Genomic DNA, 23,004 nt, shown 5'->3' with positions numbered 1-23,004 from the left:
TCCATTATTCTTACTAGAGTATGTTTTTAAAATTGATGCTTGTATTATATTTGTGCTTCCCTTAACAAGATTGGAATATGAACCCCTTCTCTTTGAATGTAAATCACTTCAACTGCTAGTGATGTTATTAGAAGTTGAGATTACAGAACATCTGATAAGATTGAGCCTGCATTAGTGATATGATAGTTGGGTGATACAGTTTATTATAACGGCTGTGCAAGAGAGAGACCCACACACCCTTTTTATTACAGAACTATTGCACTTTGGTAAGAGTATATCAATACTTGTATGTCATCTTTATGGAAAAAAGTATATGCTTGCAAAGTAAGTATGTTTAATGTTTGCTATATAGATCCTATGGAAAAAAGTTCTTTAATTTGCAGTGCAGTATTGATCACAGTGGAAATAATATTCTGCTTCATTGTGCAGCATTTCTATTGGCAATGCATGTGGTAGCTGAGAAGATCAGGTGGAAATTGGCTCAAGAATTGTTCCAGCTAGTGTATAAAGAAGACTTTAATCTCCTGCTCATATTTTGGGTACATCTAGGTGGAGAATTGCAGTACATTTATCTGCTTTGGTTTTGTTCTGTGCTGCCATTGCTAGCAGTATCCCTCCCATCTGGCTTGTTTGAAGATAGTTCAACTATGCCCTGGAATGGACTATAATTTTACAATAAAGGGGTATAAGGTAGTTTTTGTTCTGAAACACCTCTAGTAAAGTCCTTTCTAAAAGAAGGGAAGCCTGATGAAACTGAGCTTTTACATAATTGGTAGGATGAAGTCAAAAAAAAAAAAAAGGCAAGCCCCACACAGGAGACTGTAACTTGTCTTCGTAGTCCTTTCCTAAAATCTAAGAAAACAGTAAGCAGTATTAACTCAGGCTCATGCAACAGCTCACCAGCACTGAGTTCCTTTCTGGCAGGGCTCCATACATAACAGTTTGGAATAAAAGGCCATAGAAGATTGATGTGGCATTGATTCATAAAAATAAATCCAGAAATATGTGATTAAAATTAGTCTTCCTGCACAAATTTGGAGTTCTTAACAGACATTTCCTGAGTATCTTGCTTTTGTGGGCGTCTACAGAGATTCCTGTCAACATTCAATTAACATATTTTTGAAATCTCCTTCTGTTGAGCTTTTTCAAGTGAACCTTGTAAAGTACTTTTTATAGAGAAGATAAATCCCAATACAAAAGAAGAATCAACATATCCCTATGGCTAAGCCCGTAAAGTGAACAAGCCAAGTAGCAAACATATCTTCCTGCTTTTTATGCTCATTTTTAATTTGCTTTCATATAATCCCTCTGCTTTTAATAAGGCTAAATTGAGTCAATGAATTACTTGCCATGCCCTGTAGTTGAAGACAGCTAAGGTTACATGATGAGATTAGTACTGAGTGAAAGAATGTTACCATATGCTGGGAATATGAATCACTGTAGAGGCAGTCTGGTTATCCCTCCATTTCTAGAATTGACAGGAGAATCATCATAGTACTGAGAGATGGTTGTGTCTCTTAAGGCAATTCTTACTGTGTCAGATTTTTGAGGGAGACACCCTGTTGTGTTTAATCAATCTCTTGCTTGAAAGATTACATGCAATTATTTTTCCTCCGCACTGGGAAAATGTTTCATGACTCCTCCTGGCTGCTTGCGTACCTTGTAAATAATCTTTGTATCACATGTGCCTATAACTACATGTGGTCTTTCACAGTCCTTGTTTTCTGTGTGCCAGTGCCTCAGTGGGGAAGTCTGCTCTCAGACTCCTGGAGAGTTTGGTGCAAATTCATCTAGGTGCTTAGGTCAGGCTGTGCGTTATTCCTGTTCCTGTGTACCTAGCCATATTTTACCTTAGCAGAGGAGCCTGTGCAAAACTCTGGGTTTCTGCAAAAGCATTACTAATTTTTACCAGAGTTAGGTGTGCCAGGGTGACTTCAGTGTAGTTCTTTATTCATAGCCCTGTCTTTTATGGATTTAAATATTATATTTGTCTGTGTATCCTAACATATCTGAAAATAAAGTGAGCTCCTTGACAAAAGCCAAGTGGAATTGCCAATTAATTATGTATTGCAAATTTATAATATTTCCTGTTTCATAAACTTGACAGCAAGAGGTTGATCCACAATCTGTTGAAATCGGTGGAAAGCCTTTTGTGGAAGGGCAACGTTAGAGCCTAACTGTTGGATGTCATTGAGAGAGAACATAAAAATAAAATGAAAAACAAAATCCCAGAAAAAGACACAGAGAATACGGCCTGACTCATGATGTGCTATGAATTAAATACTTAGAATAAAATGCTAAGATGTAAGAGAACTGCGTAATCTTACTTAAGATGTAGCCATATGGAAGTTAGAGTTGCAACATTTCATGGGCTGGTATTCAGAATGAACACTAAAAAACTGCTTGCTGTGCCAAGTTCTGCTAAGCTGAACCAATGCATTTCCATTTGACTTCAGGGAAATTGTAGTGCTGAAACTATAATGAAAATTTGTCCTGCTGAGTTTAACTCAGTTTAATGGGTTTCATTTTTACTAGATCATTTGATTTCTGTAATTTTCTAGGGCAAGATGAGAAGGTGCTTTTTCAGTGTACATGTGACCAAAGTTATACAATGTACATCTTTGTTGATTCTTACCCTGGTTCACATGTAGTAACTGCAAAATATATTTTAACTTACTTCTGCAATTTGCCCTTCTTGAAAAGTCTTTGATATTGATGGCCTGAGAAGCTAAAGCTGGCAGGCTTTTCAAGTCTTTTATTGATGAGACTTTTTCTTAAGTCATTGTGAAAAAGATATAGCTGGATATGTTCAAGGTATGTCTTAAATTATGATGAAATTTTTATGCTTTATTTTTAAATATACCAAGTGGCTTTGAAAATATAATGAATATTCACCAAGATCAGGTATAAACCACTGTAAGATTGTGGGCCATATGAGACACTGCTTGATTCTGCCTAGCTGGCTCATTAATGAAAGAGTATGTAGGAGCGGGATGAATATTTGATGTGTTTGTTACTGGTACTTTTTTGGACGGTTTTGCACTTCACCATCTTTCTGTTTTGGCAGTCAAATAGAAGAGGGTAAAACCAGGCTACTACATTTTCGTGTATTTTAGAAGAGTGGTTGAAAGAATTGTAGGTCTTGAGGCAATGCAAGAGCTGGGAAGGAGTACAGTTGTCGGGGAAGAGAGAGTAGTTCATAAGTTCTTGATTTGCTCAGTATGATCTGCTGGGTTGCAAGTGAACATGCAGGAAACTTAAGAGGTGCTGAACAAATCATCGACAGATCAATGATCAAGAAATCCAGGAAAGAGAAGAGTGCTGAAATAACTTGAGAAATAATTCTGAATGTCAACAAAAGATGAAAATTTATGACCAAAATAAAATTTTTGCAATTTTCTATTTTTCTTTGTAAGAGGAGAAACTAAGATGGAGTATACTCTGATGTAGCTGATAAACCAGAGACTGTAAAACTATAGTAGACCCATTACCTGTGCACTTTGGGCCAGGTACAGCTTATTACATCATGGTAAGAGTTTTATGCAGTGCTATGCCATAGGATGGCTGGTGTTGGCAGGCACTTCAGGCAGTCATCAGTCCAACCCCCTTGCTCAAAGCAGGGTTTATTAGAGCAGGTCGTCAGGTTAAAGGTCTGAATCCAATCTTCTGTTTTGTGACTTGAACATTGAATGATCACTGAGCCATTCAAGATGCACAAAGATATCTGAATGGTCCCCCTTCCTGCTCTCCATAACCAGTGTACAAGTATTCTTGAATATTCTGCCCTTTAGTAAATCTGTAGCCACATAACAGCTTATTGAGCTGCTGAAGCAAATCTAAATTCTGTTGAAGGAAGAAATTTATTGAAATTGATGTGGTAACAGTGGTTTTTCATGTGCATAAATAAACCCAGTAAGTAGCCGTAGGAGTAATTTCTTAATAGAAGACTGAAGCATTAGGGACCTGGAAAAACATCTCATGAGAGGTTGAACAAGTGACTAGCTATACAGCCAAAGGGCAGCTCTTTGATCTGTTAAATTTAGGAATGAAAGACTTGGACTGGAGTGCTGGAACTGTGTGTGAAGGGAAAGTGAGAAATACCACTAAAAAAGGAAAGATGGAGAAAACAGAATAACAAACTTCAGGCACACAGCCTTGTGAAAAAGCTGTAAAAGATGGAGCTTTTTATGTCTACTTGGTTGGAAAGATCTCAAAACTGTCAACAAAGGAAACAACTCTTGTTTGATTCTGTCTGCTCAAGAAAAAAGGACTTTGCTTATGGTAAGTTAATAGAGTGAGTTGGCAGCCTGCTCAGGTCAAATGGAATAGTGCTGCTACTTAGGCTATAAAGCAATATCCTTATTGTTACATTACAGAGCTACAATGTTGCATTTCTGTACATTGCAGTGCAGCATTGAGTATTTGCTTATGCCGGTAGGATCCATAGCTCCTAGGATTTTTTTGGCTACTGGATTTTGTTTGAGCTTGTATGTTCAGTATTGCAAAAACTAACTCTGTACAGCATATTTAACATAGTGATTCTTGACAGTTGCAGCTGGTGTTTATTATATATTATTTTGTTGATGGTACCAAGTTAAATTCTGTTTCCCAAGAACCAATCTGTCAACATCTTTCTTAACCCAGTGCCAGAGTAAATAGGAAACCTTACTCATAATGAGCACTCTGGATTATGCCAAGAACAGAAAGCTCACATTTCTTTCAATGTTAAGTGGGTTTTTTGGGTATGGGGTTGTGTTTTTTTTTGATTGCGTATGTCAGACTCCAGCTATTCTTTCCTTTATTACTGTAATAAGAAAATTAAATTGTATCAAGGGCAAATAATTTTTAATGAACTTGTGGCGCTCTGTGTTGCCATGACATAATACATAATGAATGCAGATATGTTTGTTGGGTTTTTTTTCCTTATATTGGTGAAGCTGTTGTCCAAAACATTGGCAGTAATATTAAAATAACAAGAATAAGGTGGATTCTACTGTGTGGCAGACAAAGGTGCAGATATCTGTCATACCTCCACCTGCTGCTGTGAAAGCTTTTTGCTAGGAGAAAATAGTCATTCCTATCTTCGGTGGGGCACCGTATGGTTCTGGAGTGCTCTTTCTTTGTGGGTAAGATGACACGTTAACTGGCACTGTAGGTGGCTTCAGTTATCTCTGCTCATGTGTTTATTTTGCATATCTTTTCTCACTTTATGCTATGTTTAAAAACAATGGATCAAGAATTGGGAAGGTCTTGCAGTCTTTGCAGCTTTGCAATTAGACTTTCTCTAAAAACTTCGCTATGTGTCTGTAGCTTAACTTTCATCTCCATATGTTATACCTCAGCTGTGGCAGCTGGATTTGATACCATTAGAATGCTGAACCCATTGGCCAAGTGAAAAATGCCTGCCCTGAGGATTTGATTTTTAATAGATCCTTAAATTGTGGGGAGAATGAGCTGGTATTCTCATCTATTTTGACATCTAGAAAAGCACACTGTAAGAGCTTAATCCAAGAATTTCTAGCTTGGTCTGAGCTAAAAGCAATCTCTAAGAAAGATATTTGACAACTACTCAGGGATGGGGTAAATAGGAAACCTGACTCATAATTAGAATGCTGGATGCAACAATTAGAAAATCTCTTATATCCTTCACTACCCTATCACTATGTTTAATTAAGCTCAATGATAAAGATGTGTATTTATTTCTAATCTCTGTGTGTATATATAGCTTCAGTTTACAAGTGGTCAGCATTGTTATGCCTTTTTTTCTTTCTGATGAAGGAAGAACCTGGTGGTGGTTCACCAGGGTTTTCAGTTGTCAGGCAACTCTAGGAATCCACTATGTGGGTATCTATATATATGGGTTATCGATTACATATGTAATGAAGAGAGGAAGGAAGGAAGAAAGGAAACAAGGATATTCTGACCCTTTCCTAGGACTTCATGCACTAGGGGTGAAAATTACAGCTGTGTAACTGCATGACATGGGAATTAGGATATTTAAAAACATTTCATGAAGCATCTTAATGATATCAACAGCCTTTTTATAATACCCAATAACTACACCATTACCAGTATACCAATCCCTTTCCTTGGCTGCTTGATAGCCTCCTGGGTACGTACTCTCTGTCAGTTATCTTTTCACAGAGTATGCCTTGTGTTCAGTTTTTCATTGTAAGTAGCCTCTTCAGGTAAATGGGGCAGTGTAGCAAGTAGGCATATTAGTGTTTGAAATAGTGCCATGTATTGTCTTTAAATTTTCTTGTGTGGATTGGCTCTGCTGTACTGGTTAGCCCAACTAAATGAGCACTGTCTATTTAGGTAGTGTTGAATGAAAATAATCCTCTCAATTCAGACCCAACATATCAGTCACATTGAAAAAACTGTGGATAATTTTATCTATGCCATACATACTTGAAGCACAGATGGCAAAATCCACACCTACCCACAGTTCAGGGCAAACCTCTGTGGCTGGAGGAAAAACTCTTTTGTGATGAGTGAGTGGAATAGCTAAGTGATCTGGAAATATGTCAAATGCACGGAGATAGCCTACAAACTACAAATAGCTAAGAACCTACCACTGTAGCTCTTGTTTAGTTCTCAGCTACCATGAGGTGGTCCTCACGTGGCACATGCATGTCCCTCCTACCCAGTGGAGCACAGTGCAGAGTTTGCAAAATAAGTGTTCACCTGTGCTTGGATATCTTCTTTATAGGTGGAGAAATACAGTTTCTTTTTAACCACACTGAAAATTGCTAAACCGTTCTTTCTTCTGAAATGTTTAGCTGAAATACTACATCCAGCTACAGTGCTAGATAACAAGTTTTAGAGGTGCTTCATCAGGCTGACTTATTAAACTGCATCATTTCTCCATATATCCATTATCCCATATTCAGGCAAAAGTGAAGCAATCATAAACTTTGCTCTTATCCAGGCAGAAATGCATGTATGCATACATTTATGCACGCACACACACAAAATCCTCACACATAGAATTTATATTAAATATGAAATAGCAAATGTATATATTTATACATTCTAAAATCTGTTTCTAAAAGCATGGCATCTGTAGATTTGGCAATGATTTTACTGGAGCTAGATCCAAAATCTATTTAATTTACGAAAGCCTTTCCTTCTACTTTGCTGGTAGTTGATTAGGCAGTATTTGTGTATATTGGCTAGTATTTACACATAGATATATATAAAAAAATCAGGGACATGGTGGCATTCTGTACTGGAATTTGATAATCATCATAAAAATGAATATTACAGAAATTCTCAAAAGGCTTTAATGTCCAGCTTCAGGGGAATGACAGAATGTCCAATCACCTGCTACAAGGCTAGGAGGGGTGATCAGCTCTTAACAAGCCAGGAGGGTGGTTATAAGGCAGGTGTACCATAAGTGCAACTGTACAGTCTGTGCAGACCAGGAAGTAGAATATAGGTCGTAAGAGTTTTCAAAATCTCTGAGTTGTAGAAATGTCTGTTAGCTTTTATTGGCAGATATTTAATACCTGGAGAATCAAATTCTTTATGGAACTGTTGCCCCAGTTCAGCTGCATGATTTTAAAGGATGTAAATAACCTATTCTGCAGTGACTAGTTGAACTCCTGAGGATAATAAAAGTTTTAGAAGGCCTGTAACATTTTCAACATGAAATGGATCCCTAGCATAGCTAATCTGAGTCTCAGCTATAAACAGCATTTCCCCTCTATTGTTTAAGAAGAGGTTAGACTGTGTGATATACAGTGTATTTGTTTAATGTAATAATTGAGAAATTAGCTTTCAATGATAATTTGGACTATTACTTGAATTCTCTTTATTTTGTGATCTGGCTTGGGGTTTTTTTTATGGTGGGAAGAAAGAGTAGCTGTAACGATGCTGGTCTGGATTCTGGCAGTTGGAGGTGTGTTATGGAACATGTGCGATGAACAGCGAGCCCACTGGATTCCTTGTAAAGTGCATCTTAAAGTGACTCTATTCCCTCTTCACCCAGCAACAGGCAGGTGTAAATACTCTGAACAGCTGTGATTCTGTACAGTTTGGTGTCCAAGCCCTCCTCAGTATCTAAACCTGATAATTGATAAGCTATACCGCAAACACAAACAAGCAGTATAACTGTCTAATTGGACACAAAGAAGCTTAAGATTAGCAGTAGAGCATGACAAAGAAGCAGGAATCTCAGGACTTAGGCTGATATTACATCTTTTGCCTGTGTATTACAGTAATATGCCACAGTGGCTGGTAATTGTTATTTTTCGAGTAAGCCCTTTAATGGGTTTATGAGGCAGATTTTACAGTCTTCACAGTTCTGGATGTCACCCTAATGAAAAACGTGGCTAGAATTCTCTCGGCAATATTGCAGAATGGGTAGTAAGGAACAACTGTTAGTGAACAGCTGCATTTTAATTTTAATGCCTCTTTTTAAAATAATGGGCAGCAGACCTGTACTTGTGGCACAGCATACAGTAGACTGAACAGGCCCTTTCCTGCTATAGAGATATGCTACTCAGCCATAGAGATTTTGCTATCATCTGCCTCTGCTGTGTCTGGGGTGTGTGCAGGGGTGGCTATTTCTGTGCAGGCAGATATTGCTAGCATGGCTGCTTAGGCCTCCCCCGTGCTTGTTTACATACTCTTCCTTGGTGGCAGGAACGGTCCTTGCTTGATTCCTCCTATTCCTCACTTGTGTGACAGCAGATTAGGATGTGTAGATAGCAAACAGAGGCTGCTGTGGAGGAAAAGGTAGCTGTGAGGAGAAGAAAAGCTGCGGGTCTCAGAAGGACATGGATTGCAGCTGAGATCAAGGGAAGAAAAGCAAAGAGAGACCCACACTAGCAACATCCCTTGCCGTCCCTTGGCCCCCCAAATGACTGCAAACCAGAACAAACACTTTCAGCCCCTTCTTTTCAAAACATCCTCTGATGTTTTCCCTTTCCATATTCTTTGTCCACTGACTTAGTTCTGAGTCCACTTCCGGTTTCTCTACCATGCTCCGCTTCATCCCTCCCCATCAGTCAGAACCCAGTGGTTTGCCACCAGAAAATCATTTCTTGGTGACCAAAAATTGAGCTTTTTCCTCCCAGGTTCTCACCCTTTGAGTATCAGCATTCAATTTTGCCTGTGCTTGAGAAATCTTGGGCGGGGTGTGACTGGAATTTTATACTTGGCTACTGTAATGAGACTATAAGAGCTGCCATAATACAAATATTAAATGAAAGTAGGCCTGGCTTTGTTTAAACAGGCTGACTGCCTCTCATCCAGAAGAAATGTGCAGATTATTGCAAGCTCTGAGTTACTAATGAAGGAGCATTCACAGGATGTAATTTGTATTTGGTTATGGGAAGAAATGAATGAAAACAAGAGTACCAGCAAAGTGAGGAGATACAAAAGGGTTCCTGTCATGTCCTGCAACATGTACTGTTGCAGGACAATCAGGCGATCAGGCCCAGCCAGCATGGGTTCATGAAAGGCAGGTCCTGTTTGACCAATCTGATTTTCTATGACCAGGTGACCCACCTAGTGGATGAGGGAAAGGCTGTGGATGTTGTCTACCTGGACTTCAGTAAGGCCTTTGACACTGTCTCTCATGGCATACTCCTTGAGAAGCTGGCAGCTCATAGCTTAGACAAGACTCTTTGCGGGGTAAAAAACTGGCTGGATGGACGAGCCCAGAGGGTAGTGGTGAACGGAGTTAAATCCACTTGGCGGCCGGTCACAAGTGGTGTTCCCCAGGGCTCAGTTTTGGGCCCAGTTCTCTTTAATACCTTTATCAATGATCTGGACGAGGGGATCGAGTGTACCCTCAGTAAGTTTGTGGATGACACCAAGTTGGGTGGGAGTGTTGATCTGCTGGAGGGCAGGAAAGCTCTACAGAGGGATCTGGACAGGCTGGATCTATGGGCCGAGGCCAGTTGTATGAGGTTCAACAAGGCCAAGTGCCAGGTCCTGCACTTGGGTCAAAACAACTCCATGCAGCGCTACAGGCTTGGGGAAGAGTGGCTGGAAAGCTGCCTGGCAGAAAAAGACCTGAGGGGGCTGTTTGACAGCCAGCTGAATATGAGCTGGCAGTGTGCCCAGGTGGCCAAGAAGGCCAACGGCATCCTGGCCTGTATCAGAAATAGTGTGGCCAGCGGGAGCAGGGAAGTGATTGTTCCCCTGTACTGGGCACTGGTGAGGCCACACTACGAGTACTGTGTTCAGTTTTGGGCCCCTCACTACAAGAAAGACATTGAGGTGCTGGAGTGTGTCCAGAGAAGGGCAACAAAGCTGATGAAGGGTCTAGAGCACAAGTCTTGTGAGGAGCAGCTGAGGGATCTGGGGTTGTTTAGTCTGGAGAAAAGGAAGCTGAGGGGAGACCTTATCGCTCTCTACAACTACCTGAAAGGAGGTTGTAGCAAGGTGGGTGTTGGTCTCTTCTGTCAAGTGACTAGTGATAGGATGAGAGGCAATAGCCTCAAGTTGTGCCAGGGTAGGTTTAGATTGGATATTAGGAATAATTTCTTTACTGAAAGGGTTGTCAGGCAATGGAACAGGCTGCCCAGGGAAGTGATGGTGTCACCATCCCTGGAAGTGTTCAAAAAACGCATAGACTTGGCACTTACGGACGTGGTTTAGTGGGCATGGTGGTGTTGGGTTGACGGTTGGACTTGATGATATTAAAGGTCTTTTCCAACCTGAACGATTCTATGTGGCTAGGCACTGAAAACAATTGAGACAAATGTATAGAAATATAGAGAATTAGAGAGTGAATGAAAACTGTATGCTCAAAAATATTTTCCTAACTCTTGGAAAATTGCCTTGCCTATTGTGCCATATGACTTCCCCTGAATGATTCCATACATGATATTCACTCTGTCACCCACTAATACTAAAATCCTTTCAAATCATAGGGAAACAGTAGTTAGCACATTTATAATTTTTATTGAATTAATTACTTTTAAATTATTTTTTTTTCTTAAACTCCAGAATTTTCATTAGTGGGTTTATTCAGAAATTAAATCCTGTGTCCATCATAAAACTGATTTTCTCAGCTTTGCTGAAAAAGCTCAGATTACTCCTGAGCTTAGATCTCATATTGCTCTTACTGGCCTGCAGCTCATTTTAATGCGAAGTTACAGTTTCTTGCAAAGTATAGTTTTAACACTACCTTTTCACTCCAGCAGTGAAAACAGCCAGTAGAGATTTTAACTTTTCCTTTTCTGTGGGCTATTAGGAGCCATTAGAGCTGAAAGATCTTGACAGAGCCTGCAGAGATAAAGATTTCATGAATAAAAATTCACAGGATCATAGGATAATTCAGGTTGGAAGGGTCCTCTGAAGGTCTCTAGCCCAGACTCTTGCTCAAAGCAGTCAGCTGTGAGATCAGAATAGGTTACTCAGAACTTTATCCATTTAGGCCTTGAAAACTTCCAAGGATGGAGACTCTACAACCTCTCTGGGCAAAACGTTTCACTATTCCCATGGTAGAAAACTCATTTCTTTTAGAAAAATATGTCATGGTAAGATTCTTAACAATCAAGAAAATACAGAATTAAAATAAACTAATGTAAACTGGCTCTTGGAAGGTAACAGGATTGTCTGTAGGAATTAGGAGTATTATCTTTCATTTATAGTATCGTAGCCGCCAGAGAATTGGATGAGGAACTAAAGCTTGTTTTGATGGCAGCTTCCAAATGTAAGAATATAGTTTCTACCTCAAGAATATTAACACAAATGCTAGTGGTTTATAATGACTTTTCTCACAGTTCTCTTTGTCATGTTTACTTCTGTAGCTCTGCTGAAATTATTAAAATGTTTTCCATGAATAAGGTAAGTGATGTTTTCAATGAATAAGGTAAGTAATCTTGATACAAGAAATAATTTTTTTTTACAGTAAGAACAATCAATTACTGGAGCAACTTCCCCAGGGATGTGGTAGAGTTCTCATAGTGGGAGGTTTTCAAGATGCAATTGGACAGGGTGCTAGATAATCTCATCTAGGTTCCCCTTCCCATGAAATGTTGGACCAGATGATTTTTTGAGGTCCCTTCCAACCTGGGCTGTTCTATGGTTCTGTGAGGTTCTTTACACTGGTAAAAGTAACAAAAACGCAAATAACCCATGTAATCAGAAAAGATCAAGTAATCTGGGATACAGCAATGAATAAAAAAGGTGGGAGAATAGAGCAGTATTTGACAAGAACGTTAGGTTTTTAATACTGCATTTTAGTTGTATCATATGTTAACAAAACTGGGAAGTAATTAGACTGCTACTGACAATCTTGTTTTATTCCACATGGTGTCATCACGTCTTAGGGACTATTTTAATGAACTTGAAGTGTGGTGGTAACAGGTTCCAAGATATAACAGACATACTACCAAGTATGTGAGATGCCTTTCCCTCTCCACTGCCCCAAAACAACTGTCTCTGTGAGCCACTAAGAGAAAGTTAACACATTTTTGCAGATTGTATTTGTATGCATCAATAATTTTTTCTAAACCCTTAATTCTGTTGCACCACTTTTGCTGCATATAAGAGTAGATTGACTTAGAGAGGAGTAATTACCAAGAGCTTCATTACAAACCCTCATTGGTACTGTGTTACTGTATTCCATTTGCCAGAAAGATAGCAGGTTGATAATTAAGAAAGGAAGCCTTTTGCAGTGGCTATTTTATAGCAGTCAATTATTATGAGAAAAACCCTGTTACCAGTCACCCTTGTGTAGCTTACCCCAGATCTCTTTTGAGGTAGTATATAGCAGAGCTTGTCACTGGGGCTGTGTTTGTGACTTTAATATTATTATCTATTTATTTTTTAAAAAATGTTACAAAACAAGTAGCTGAGAGTCTAAATCTGCAGTCTTACTTCAGGCTGACTGGTGCTTACATGGAAAGGCAGTCCCTTTGGCTGGAACGGGTCAACTCACGTAAAGAGTATTCAGTGTGGCAAGAGCCATGCCAAAGGTAAAATTGCTTTATTACATTGAAGATTGAGCACCATAGAGATCCGAGTGAGATTAGTATTTAGTTCTATGATGGAAATATCACGGAATTTTAGTCTTATCACTACCTGTAGGGAATCGTAACAAATAATTATATAAGACAAAATTAAGGATAAATCCATTAATTAGAAGGATGTTTTGCTGTGTCTTCTAGATGCAAATGAATTGAATAGTTGGACTTTTTCACCTTAGGAAATTGATTTTGTGATAAAAAGAGGAAGAAAAATGTTAGCTTACTAATAGCTGCCTTAAAATTGACAGTTTGTGGAGATGCCTCCCCCCTGAATCTCAGTACTTTTCATAGCTATTTGCTTAAAAGCCATTAACTTATGCAAAGTAACAGATTTTTGATTAAGGGAAAGACTATTGGGTGCTTACAGTGATAGATTTCCTTTTCTGGTTTCCTATGAGTTGTGAGAATTTGTTATCAAAATGAAGAATTGTGGCTATTAGAACTCTATACAGGAAATGTGTTACAGAAAAGACAAGGTGGCAGCTGTGTGTCATGTAATACAGTTACACTGATCTTATTTAGATGGGTGTGAGTGCAAATATCCAGGACTGGTGTAATAGAAAATGGATGTTTACAGGGTTGTACAGGTATAAATGGGTTGTATATGGGTTGTAATACTGCTTTTGGAAAAATGTCTTTTGGAAATTGTCAGGTTGTAGTGCACCCAGAACCAAACTTTAGATTGGAGACATGAGTTTAGTTTTTAGGATTTAGACATAATCATGTTTCTGAATTCTACTAGAAGTGAACTAGCAGTAACTGAAGCTTGAAAGCTGTATAAAGTCTTTGGCAGTTTTGAAAGTCCAAATAATTTTATTCTCAATGCCTGAGGCTGAGTACAACTGATTTAACAGGATGTTTCGTCTGTGACAAAGTTACATTGAAAAGTTGACAAAATTGATGAGTTCATTTTTTAATACAATGAATTATACTTTATATTATCTTCTGGATTTTCAGATAGAAATACTGCATCAAAATCACATCAAGAAGTATCTTTGTCAGATCATGATCTGCTACCAAGACCTACAGCAAACTAAAGAAGACTTAGTGGTTTCACTGTTAAAATCGTAATATTAAATTGTCTTTACCAACAACTTAATGATATAGTTTGAATTACTCTTGCATGCCAAGCGCCATTGCTCTAAGAAAAAAAACTTGGAAGTTTGAGCTTCAGTTGACCTAAAAGTTGATTATTGCCTGGATATCAGAGAGATGCCCTCACCTTGTCCTTTCTGAATTAGTCCATTGTTCTTTAAAAAATACTGCATTCTGAAGGATTCCAGAAAGCTTATTGTTTCTGAAAATCAAATCATGGTTTTCCATTATGTTTTAAAACGTTTTGACTAAATTGTCTCTGTTCCTCTTTATTTTTAGAAGCAATATGTTACATGGAAGTGAAGGAGATTTTAGATTCATGCATTCTTCATTAGATCTTTTCTGTTGCCTGTCAAACCTGTAGTGATCAATTGTTTTGCTTTATAGATCAATTATATCTCTAATGATGTAGTAGATATCTAGTGGGAAGGTCTTATACTAATTCACATAGAAATGGCTGTAAGATAAGTACATGATCTTCAATAGGTGCTGCAGGTGTAAGTGGTACTGGTGGCATATGGTACGTGGAGATTGGTTCATCATGGGTGTCACTGGACAGAGAGCACTCTCATGTCTCAGCAAGAAGATACCAATGCTCTGGAATATGAGGGCATTAGGTGGACCATCAGTTGCTCCAGAGTGTCTGACTAGCTGACAGTGATCATGGGGAACCTGGAGATTGAGGAGCATTTATTACACTACGGTGATTCCAAGCCAGGGCTGTCTGTAAAATCTCTAGTTTTTCAGTCAAACCTCACTTCTGTATAACTCCTCTTTCACTAAGTTTTATGGGTACTTCTGAGCTGACTTGAACTTGTTTAGACATGGCAGTTGGCTCATCTAATTTAATTGAATGTTATTAATGAAATTGCATTTGCCAACAACCTTGGCACTAACACCCTTCATGTGCAGTTGGAAACATTATTTAGTTACAAATCAGTTGAGTAATTGTTAGCAGATGGAAGTTAGCAGGCTTGTATTAAAGTTTTCGTTGTCTAATGGCCTGAAAATAAAACAAGCTTACAATTTTTTTATTATGTACTACAGTAAAAATTTCAGATTAATTTTTGAAGGTTTCTTATTTTGTACATTTGTAGCTGGATTTTGCATGATTTGCAGTCTAGATAGAAATTATTTTTCTGGCAAATGAGATTGAAAGAAGACACTATGCAGTATTTTGTTCTAGTGGTTTTGCAGATAAATTGATACACTCAAGAAGACAAGAAACATGTATTTTTGCACTTAAAGTACTATGCCATTACTCATGAATTTTGCATGGCTATGGATTCCAAAAGCCAGCATATAAAGGAGAAGCTAGACTTTCTAAATATGACGACTGAATGCTGATTCAAACCTCAGACTACATTTCTGTCTGCTATTAATACCCCTGTCACTGCTATTAACACCTTCCTTTTTTCTTTCTACTTTTAGCTATTTCTGGTTAAGTAGGTGTATGGGAATTTTTTTGACACGGTAAAACTGATCTGGGGAATAAGAGAAGCAGCTCAAGATTGCTGAAGTCATTACTTATCTGCTGACATAGGCAAAGATGCAAAATATTTGTTGTTAGGCTTGGGTGGTTGGAGTTTATAGACACAACCCCGGACTCTCCCAACATCCGTGAGAACAAACTCCAGCTGGTGGTCAGGGCAAGTGCTGGTTCCCTGGGCACGTTAGACTTGTGCCAGCAAGGCTCCTGTCAGGCCCTTAGGGAATGTTTGCCTGTCTTCCTTGGAAGATGTGTACAGGGAATAGAAGGTATGCTAAGGTGAAGTGATGGTGCTTTGCAGTCTTCTCTTTCCCATACCCTTGGCATTCAACAATATGTATTGGCACAAGGAAGTTTAATCTGTTTTTTCAACTCACAGATTTGTGGCTATGTTGGTTTAAGCCTGCTGGGAATGATAGAAAAGCTTGTCTCAGCATTGCTTTTGGATGAAATGTCAGCATGTTCTTGCATGAAGTGTATGTATCTTATGTCAGCCTGTCACTGGCTCAGCAGATGGCTTTAGACAAGTCAGCCAACTTTTGTGGACCAGTTCTGTGTTCAAGTTATCTAATAATGCCTGCATTTGTCCCAGGTAAATGAGCAGAACTTTCAGCATGTTTCTGTACCTCATCCCCCACCCCCAAAAAATTCATTACAACAGAATCTATTGTAAAGGATTGTGCAGTATAAGCTTCTTGGGTTATAGCAGTGCTAAATATTACAGAACTAACACATAAAGGTTGTACCGAGAAGTTTTGAGTTTGACAAAAGTAGGTCAAGAGGCTCTGGACACATGTCTGTGTGGTGATTCATTCAGATAGAGTGAAACTGCAAATCTCTGAAAAGAATCTATTGCAGAACAGAGACCTGCTTACAAATATGCAATGGAAAATGGAAAGGCCTCTAATTTTCACTTTTATTCATTCTTTTTGGGAGATGAACTTTCCTTCCATCCATATTACCATTTAACGATCACCTGTTGCTGCAGGATTGCAGAGAATCCATCCACCCTGTGAGTTCCTTCCTCTATCACAGATGATAGGCCAGATTTTTGTTCTTGTGTCTGAGTCTAGGGGAAGGACACCAGGGTAACCAGACTGTCTCAAGCCTTTTCTGCCTACTTTTTACAACAGGTTATGTGTAACAAGAATGAGGGCTGTGTTGCAATTTACTGCAAAGGAGTTAAACATCTCTCTTAAAATCGGTGTGGCAGAGTTTTGCCTACCTGAGATAAGTACCTCGTCTAGTGTACCACTCCATTGCTAGGAAGGATGCTAGCCTCTACATTGTCTGTACTCCTCTGTAGAAGGGCAGCCCCTTTACTGAGGACTTGTCTGTAGGAGTATGTGCATTGTCCACAGCGTGGTTTGGTGTTGCTTGTGTGGGGGAATAAAATGACGAGCTACTCACCTACGTGACTGCTGTAGCTGTGTCCTCTGACCTAGGCAGAGCAATGACAGTTCAGCTGCAGTCTCTAGATTGAGCTTGATGTGAACATTACATGTGCTGCCAACCACCAGATGGCCTGATGTCTGAGTTGTTGAAAATAGTAGAATGCTACTGGAATAATTATAGCATCCATAAACTGAGCTAACAGATAGGTACCAAATGATGAATAACAAACAAAGGAAATACAACTATTGAAGAAAAAGGTCTACATATAGGTATCACTTAATTATTTCATGCTTTAAACATTAAAATTGCTCTTACTGTATATCTGCTTATAGTAATAGAATTTTATATGAAGAGTTATTAGTAAAATGAAGTTATGGATATATCAATACTGTAAAAGGCTGGCTATTATTGTTTGTGTAAAGGGAATCAAAGCCTCATATCCTGTAGTATTTCATGGCAAGAGGAACTTGATCTCAGAGTAGTATCGGCCTGTATGTTTGAACAAAAGCAAGAGTTTTATTTTTTACAGTATGGGTATGCATTATGTGCTTTGTAAGCCTCATTGTGCCTGTGTCCTATGGAAAACTTAATTATTTTTTGCTAATTATTCTCTGTTACTTTACCTTCTCTTCATTAACCCATTTGTTTGCTTTTTATAAGACTGTATCGTAAGCTCTGCAGAGTGTGAATAGAGAGTCTGGTTCTGCACAACACCTAATTTGATGAGTCTCTGATCCTTATTTAGGTATTGAGAGACCCTTGGACAACCTACAAAGTGATGCACCTAACCTGCTGATTTTTTTTTATATCTGCACTTAAAATCTTTTTTCTTGGGCATTTGGGGATGAAACAGATGTTTCAGGTTCTGTTACGCTACTGACCAGATTTACCAAACATCTGTCCTGGTTGGGTAAAGAGAATGAAGTTCCCTTATTATTTCTAATGTGAGATCCTAGCAAAACAAACAAAGAGAAACAGACCTCTAGAGGACTTGATGATAGATAAATCATCAGGAGCAGAAGAGACATGTCTTTCTCTCTCACTCTGAAACATCGTCTGGTCTGCCCTGTCTTCTCACATATAATCCAGGTTTTAAGAACTGGAGAAGAACTGGACACTTCTTTTCATTGTCTTCTTTAATTCAAGTCTCTAGCTCTTTAAGATTTTTTTATTATTAATATTCTGTTGTGTGTTATCCTTCAGTGGGGGAGTTGACAACTCCAAATACGCTCTTAACATTTCTTTTAATTTTTCTCTTTTTTTTCCCAGAGCTTGTGTTATCTTGGGTGTCATATTCCTCCTGTCATCTATATGTATTGTGATCAAAGCCATCCATGATCTTGCAAAGAAGGTGCTTCCAGAAGTGGTAAGGTGATTCATGTTCTTTCAAATGTTCTCTTTATTCACTACACTGCCAGTGAGACTGAGAAAGGCCAGCGTCTCCTTTCAAGAAGCCGCATTGAACTTGGCAAAGCTGTAGCAGGGGCATTTCCTGCCTAGCTGCACGTATTGGTCCTAGTCTTCAAGCAGTATTTTCTCCTTATGTGATGGGAGTCTAGTCTTTATGGGTTTTTATAGGCTTGACCCCATATCTTCTTCTCCATGGTTACCTTTATGGGCCAAATCTTTCTCGGCATAGTCACTTAAAGCTGTTATACAGGACTGTAGCAGTTCACTTACAGAGAGGCGGTCTCTCTAGGCTTAATGAAAGTAGTAGCATTTTATGAGGAGAATGCCTCCACGGTTTACTACTCCAATGGCTTCAGTATTTTATTTTTAATGTGGAAAAAATGTATTTTGGGATTGTATTTTTTTGTTTTCCAGCTCTTGCCTCCAATTCCAGAGCCATGTACGAGTAGCAGGAATGAAACAGGTGAGGGGAGCATGCTGGGTGAAAGAGCTGGTTTTTTGACTGGCTCACCATGGAGCATCACAAAGGGCTTTTCTCCTGCTCTCTGCTTTCTTTTGGTTATGAAAGCCAGCCCCTACTTGGCTTATAGAGCAGCTCTCCCCAGCGGCCTTTCTCTCAGCTCTGCTCTGTCCTGTCCTGCTTGCTTCCTTTCAGTACTGGGTATTAACTTCCCTGAGCTCTACTCATCCAAACCAGCTACTCACTGGGACAGCCATTTGGCAATGGTTCCACTCCCAGAAGATTCTTCCTAATGTGCTCAAACAAAATGAGGCTTCAGTTCAGTTATTGTATATATAACCCGATTTGGACCTTTTGTATTCAGTCTTAATGAAGTTTGGTCTATTTGTAAGTGCGTGCAGACTTTCGCGTTGGGGCTTCACCCTGCCAAGTACCGTTCTCAACACATCACTAAAGAGAAACCTAAACTCCTCACTTTGAACCAGGAGATGGAGGCAGAGCTGGAAAAAAAAGCCAAAATGGAATTTCAACTTGTTACCCACTGTTAGCAGTGCAGATGACCTAGTGAGTCCTATGCTCTCATGGAAACTTCCAAGAAGCTGGGCAACTACAGAAACTTCCTTTGAGTAATTTAGCAAAATTTGGGCAAAGATGAGTAGCATAGCAAAAGCCATGAACTAATGCATTAGTGAATTACAGCCAGGTACAGTTTGACCACAGGTGATTCATGTTCTCTGCGTTTTACTTTCCCTCTTTTCTAGTCTTCATAATTTACTGCTGCCTCAGCTCTGCCAGCATAACAGCACATGTAGTTGTTCACCAGCCTGGTTCTGTCAAAATGATCTAGGTTAGCTTAAACACTTTTAGTAGTTGGTTCTTAAACTCAACCAAAACATTTTGACAGAACTGGGTTAGGGAGTGAGCATGCATGCCATTGTGCCAGTAAGGCTGAAGGAGATCCTGGTAAGGGTGAGGGGAGACCCTACAGTGATGGCTAGCTACAGGACAACCACTTAACTTGGCTGTACCCAAACAGTGCATCTGGCTGCAGTTTGACTACTAATTAGTGAGAGAGTGAAATATATAGTCTTGACTCTGTGAAGCAGAACTAAAGTAAGAAGGGAGGCTGCAATAATAATTAAAACACTAGTTTGGTGAATTTATGGTAGCATAGATCAGATTAATTTGGATGGGTTGCATGACAGGTGAAATATCTCTCTGTAAACTAAAAATAACACTGAAAAATGGGGAGACTGAGAACAGCATTACTGCTGCAAGTCATGGCCAGGGAGGTACTAAAATAGTTGGGGGGGAATGGATGTTGTTTAATAGAACTAATAGTCTAATTCATTGTGGGCAAATGTCCTAATTCTAGCAGTAGGAACAAAAGTTTAAAAGGTGTGTCATCTGTATCTCACTCTTCTATCATTACAGATACTGTCTACAGGTGAGGGCTCTGTTTCTTACATGGGCAGAAATGTCTCCTATTTGCAGCATCAAAGTTATTTATGACTTGGAGACATGTTGTACATCCTCAATTTTGAAATGTGTTTACAGCAGGAAAAAAAATATGAAATCAGAGATACAGGAGGGTATCCCCGAAGAGAAGATCCCATTACATTTCAAGTGTCCTGTAAGAATAATTTGTACAGAAGCCTTTTGTCACAGACTACCTTTGATTCAGACTTGCATGTGCTAGAACTGTGTCAAGTAGGTACAAGTTAGGATGGACACTACTTATCTTTGACACAGTATCCGGATAAATAGACAATTTTGTCCTGTGACATCGGGCTGACTGTTCTTGCTCATTTAGGCCCTCAAGTACTGTCAACAGTTTGAAAGATGTTATCTGGCAGGGCACGGGCTGTGGCTGACTAGTGGCAGGGTGAAAGCCACATGCATGCAAGTAAAGTATTTTCATACCTTGTGATCCTGCCTGGAAAGTAGGTTAGAACAAGGGATGAAAAAAGATGCTACTTCTGTTCAGTGTCTCTTAAATGACATGGCAAGGATTCTCATTTCAAAGTCTTTCAGTACATCTCACTGTGGGAAACTGATTCAGGAAGGGTTGCATGACAGGTGAAATATCTCTGTGTAAACTAAAAATAACACTGAAAAATGGGGAGACTGAGAACAGCATTACTGCTGCAAGTCATGGCCAGGGAGGTACTAAAATAGTTGGGGGGGAACGGATGTTGTTTAATAGAAACCTTTTCAGTTGCTCTAGCTGTGCCTGAATCTGATGCTGATTTTCTGTTTGCGTAATGCTCCTTTAGTTGCTCTGTGTCTCAGCAGAAATGGTCATTCTTCCAAGTTGTTTGGGTCTTTGCTGATTGAGTATGTTCTCATCTAATCTGCAGCTGCCCAGGCGATATCATTAGTGTCTTAGCAGAGTGGAAGTCTGCTCAAATTAAATCAGTAAGGGGGAGAAGTTTCTGCCTCTACTCTTTTCTCTAGGGTGCTGTCTTCTACTTCTTGGACCACCAATGAACTAATTGCTAATTTCTGTAATATTTTATCATGTAATTTAGCTGTAATGTATGGACATATATGAAAAAATAATAGAACAGTGTTTTCTGCTAGTGGCTTTTTGCATAGCAGTCAAGTAACCAGTTCTGCATCAAAATAGTGACCTGAAATATTTTCTGATGGTGATTTCTGTATTGCGGGATTTCATATTAATGTACTATTCTGATGCCAGAGAAGTATCCTCATGGTGTGAGCAAGAACAGAACATTAAGACCAAGGACAGCTAGTGTAACTCCACTGGTGTCCCAAGCTGGTATAAAACTAGGGTGAAGAGCTCTGCACTAGATTAAGAGGACATATGCTTCAACATAAGTTTAACATGTGAGTCATAGTCGCATGATTTTTTTTGTACCCTTTATGTTTTTATTAGTCTTTCTTGAAGCAAAGGTCATTGAAGATGTGGGTACTTTTCAAAGCGTCTTGTGAAATTTTAGATGTGTGACTTCAATTATAGGGGAGATAATGTAGCTAAAACCCAACTGGAAAATGTTGCTCTTGGTGTTCAGATACTGAACACAAAGCTAGTGTTGTCAGTCTGGAAGAAAGAAATGATTTGGAACACATTGCTCTACTGTTCGTGGAGGATTCAAGATTAATGTAATTTAGTGCAGAGCAACGTGACTGACTGCCTCATTGTCAGAACTACAAAGTCTCTTTTTACACCTTAATTTGTAGTAAACTTCAGTAACTTTGTCAGAGTTGAAAATTGGGAGCAGTTATAATTCTCTGAGTTCATTTTTATTTGTGTAAGTTTTGGAGAAAATAGTATGATATGGACAAGTTTAATTTAAGAAATGAAACACATAAAGCAGTTAAGTATCTGCTTGCTCATTGTAAGGTGCTATGATTACAATCCTAAAAGCATAGTCGGTCACTTCTGAATAATTCTGGATCAATTATACAAAGTTCATTGCATTTCTTGTTGCATATAAGATATATCAGTTATGTATTTCTCAGTTCTTAATATGCATGTAGGAAGAAAGATACTTCCTTGGAAAGAATTTATGAGATCTTTAATACAGAGATTCTGATGTCCTTGAAGTGGATCTCAGAAGAGTTGCTTTCATGAAAATAGTACCAATGAGAAAGGATATAAAATTCACATGACTAAGAAATCATTTAAAGTGCTTTTTCAAATGTGTTGAACACAAATTTTCTTTTACTTACGTGGACATTTAGAAAGAGGAGTCTTCAATATTGTTGTCATTTCATATGATGATTTCAGCTGCAGGTCTGATGATCCTCACCAGGATTCAGAGAACCAAAAGGAGAACGACAGGTTTACACGTTAATGGCATTTCCAGCTCGTCTACCCCATCCTGTAAGGGGCTTAAATGTCCACAGTTTCTTGTTAGACTGCAGAGAGGAGCTACTTCATTTACAGGACAGGACCTCAGTTTAACTCAGTCAGGCATTTTTCATTCATCTATTTGAATTCTCTTTTATTCCGTGCTGAATGTAATTTTGTTGAAACAACGTGAATGACAGCACTCCTGATCTGCACTGGCATAGAAGAGAGGACAATTAGAGCTCCTGATTTTCTGCATTTCTTAGTACTGCTTCTGCCTTTCTTTTCTGCTTTTTGTTTGGTTTACCTCTTTCTCTGTGTTAAGTAAAAATAAATAATAGGTAGT

At 38.9% G+C, this 23,004-nt stretch overlaps 1 protein-coding gene across 2 annotated transcripts in view; it reads left to right on the top strand.

Annotated features, from left to right (window-relative positions):
- Positions 1–23,004, top strand: part of TMEM163 (transmembrane protein 163) — a 103,715-nt gene that overhangs the window by 64,052 nt on the left and 16,659 nt on the right. For both annotated transcript variants that reach the window (XM_049826483.1, XM_049826386.1), the window contains one exon: positions 18,241–18,337. In XM_049826483.1, coding sequence (XP_049682440.1) covers positions 18,241–18,337 — 97 coding nt within the window. The remainder of the gene's footprint in view (positions 1–18,240; positions 18,338–23,004) is intronic.

This window comes from Accipiter gentilis, chromosome 1 (genome assembly GCF_929443795.1).
Source record: "Accipiter gentilis chromosome 1, bAccGen1.1, whole genome shotgun sequence".
Taxonomy (NCBI): Eukaryota; Metazoa; Chordata; class Aves; order Accipitriformes; family Accipitridae; genus Astur; species Astur gentilis.
This window is presented reverse-complemented; position numbering and strand designations above follow the sequence as displayed.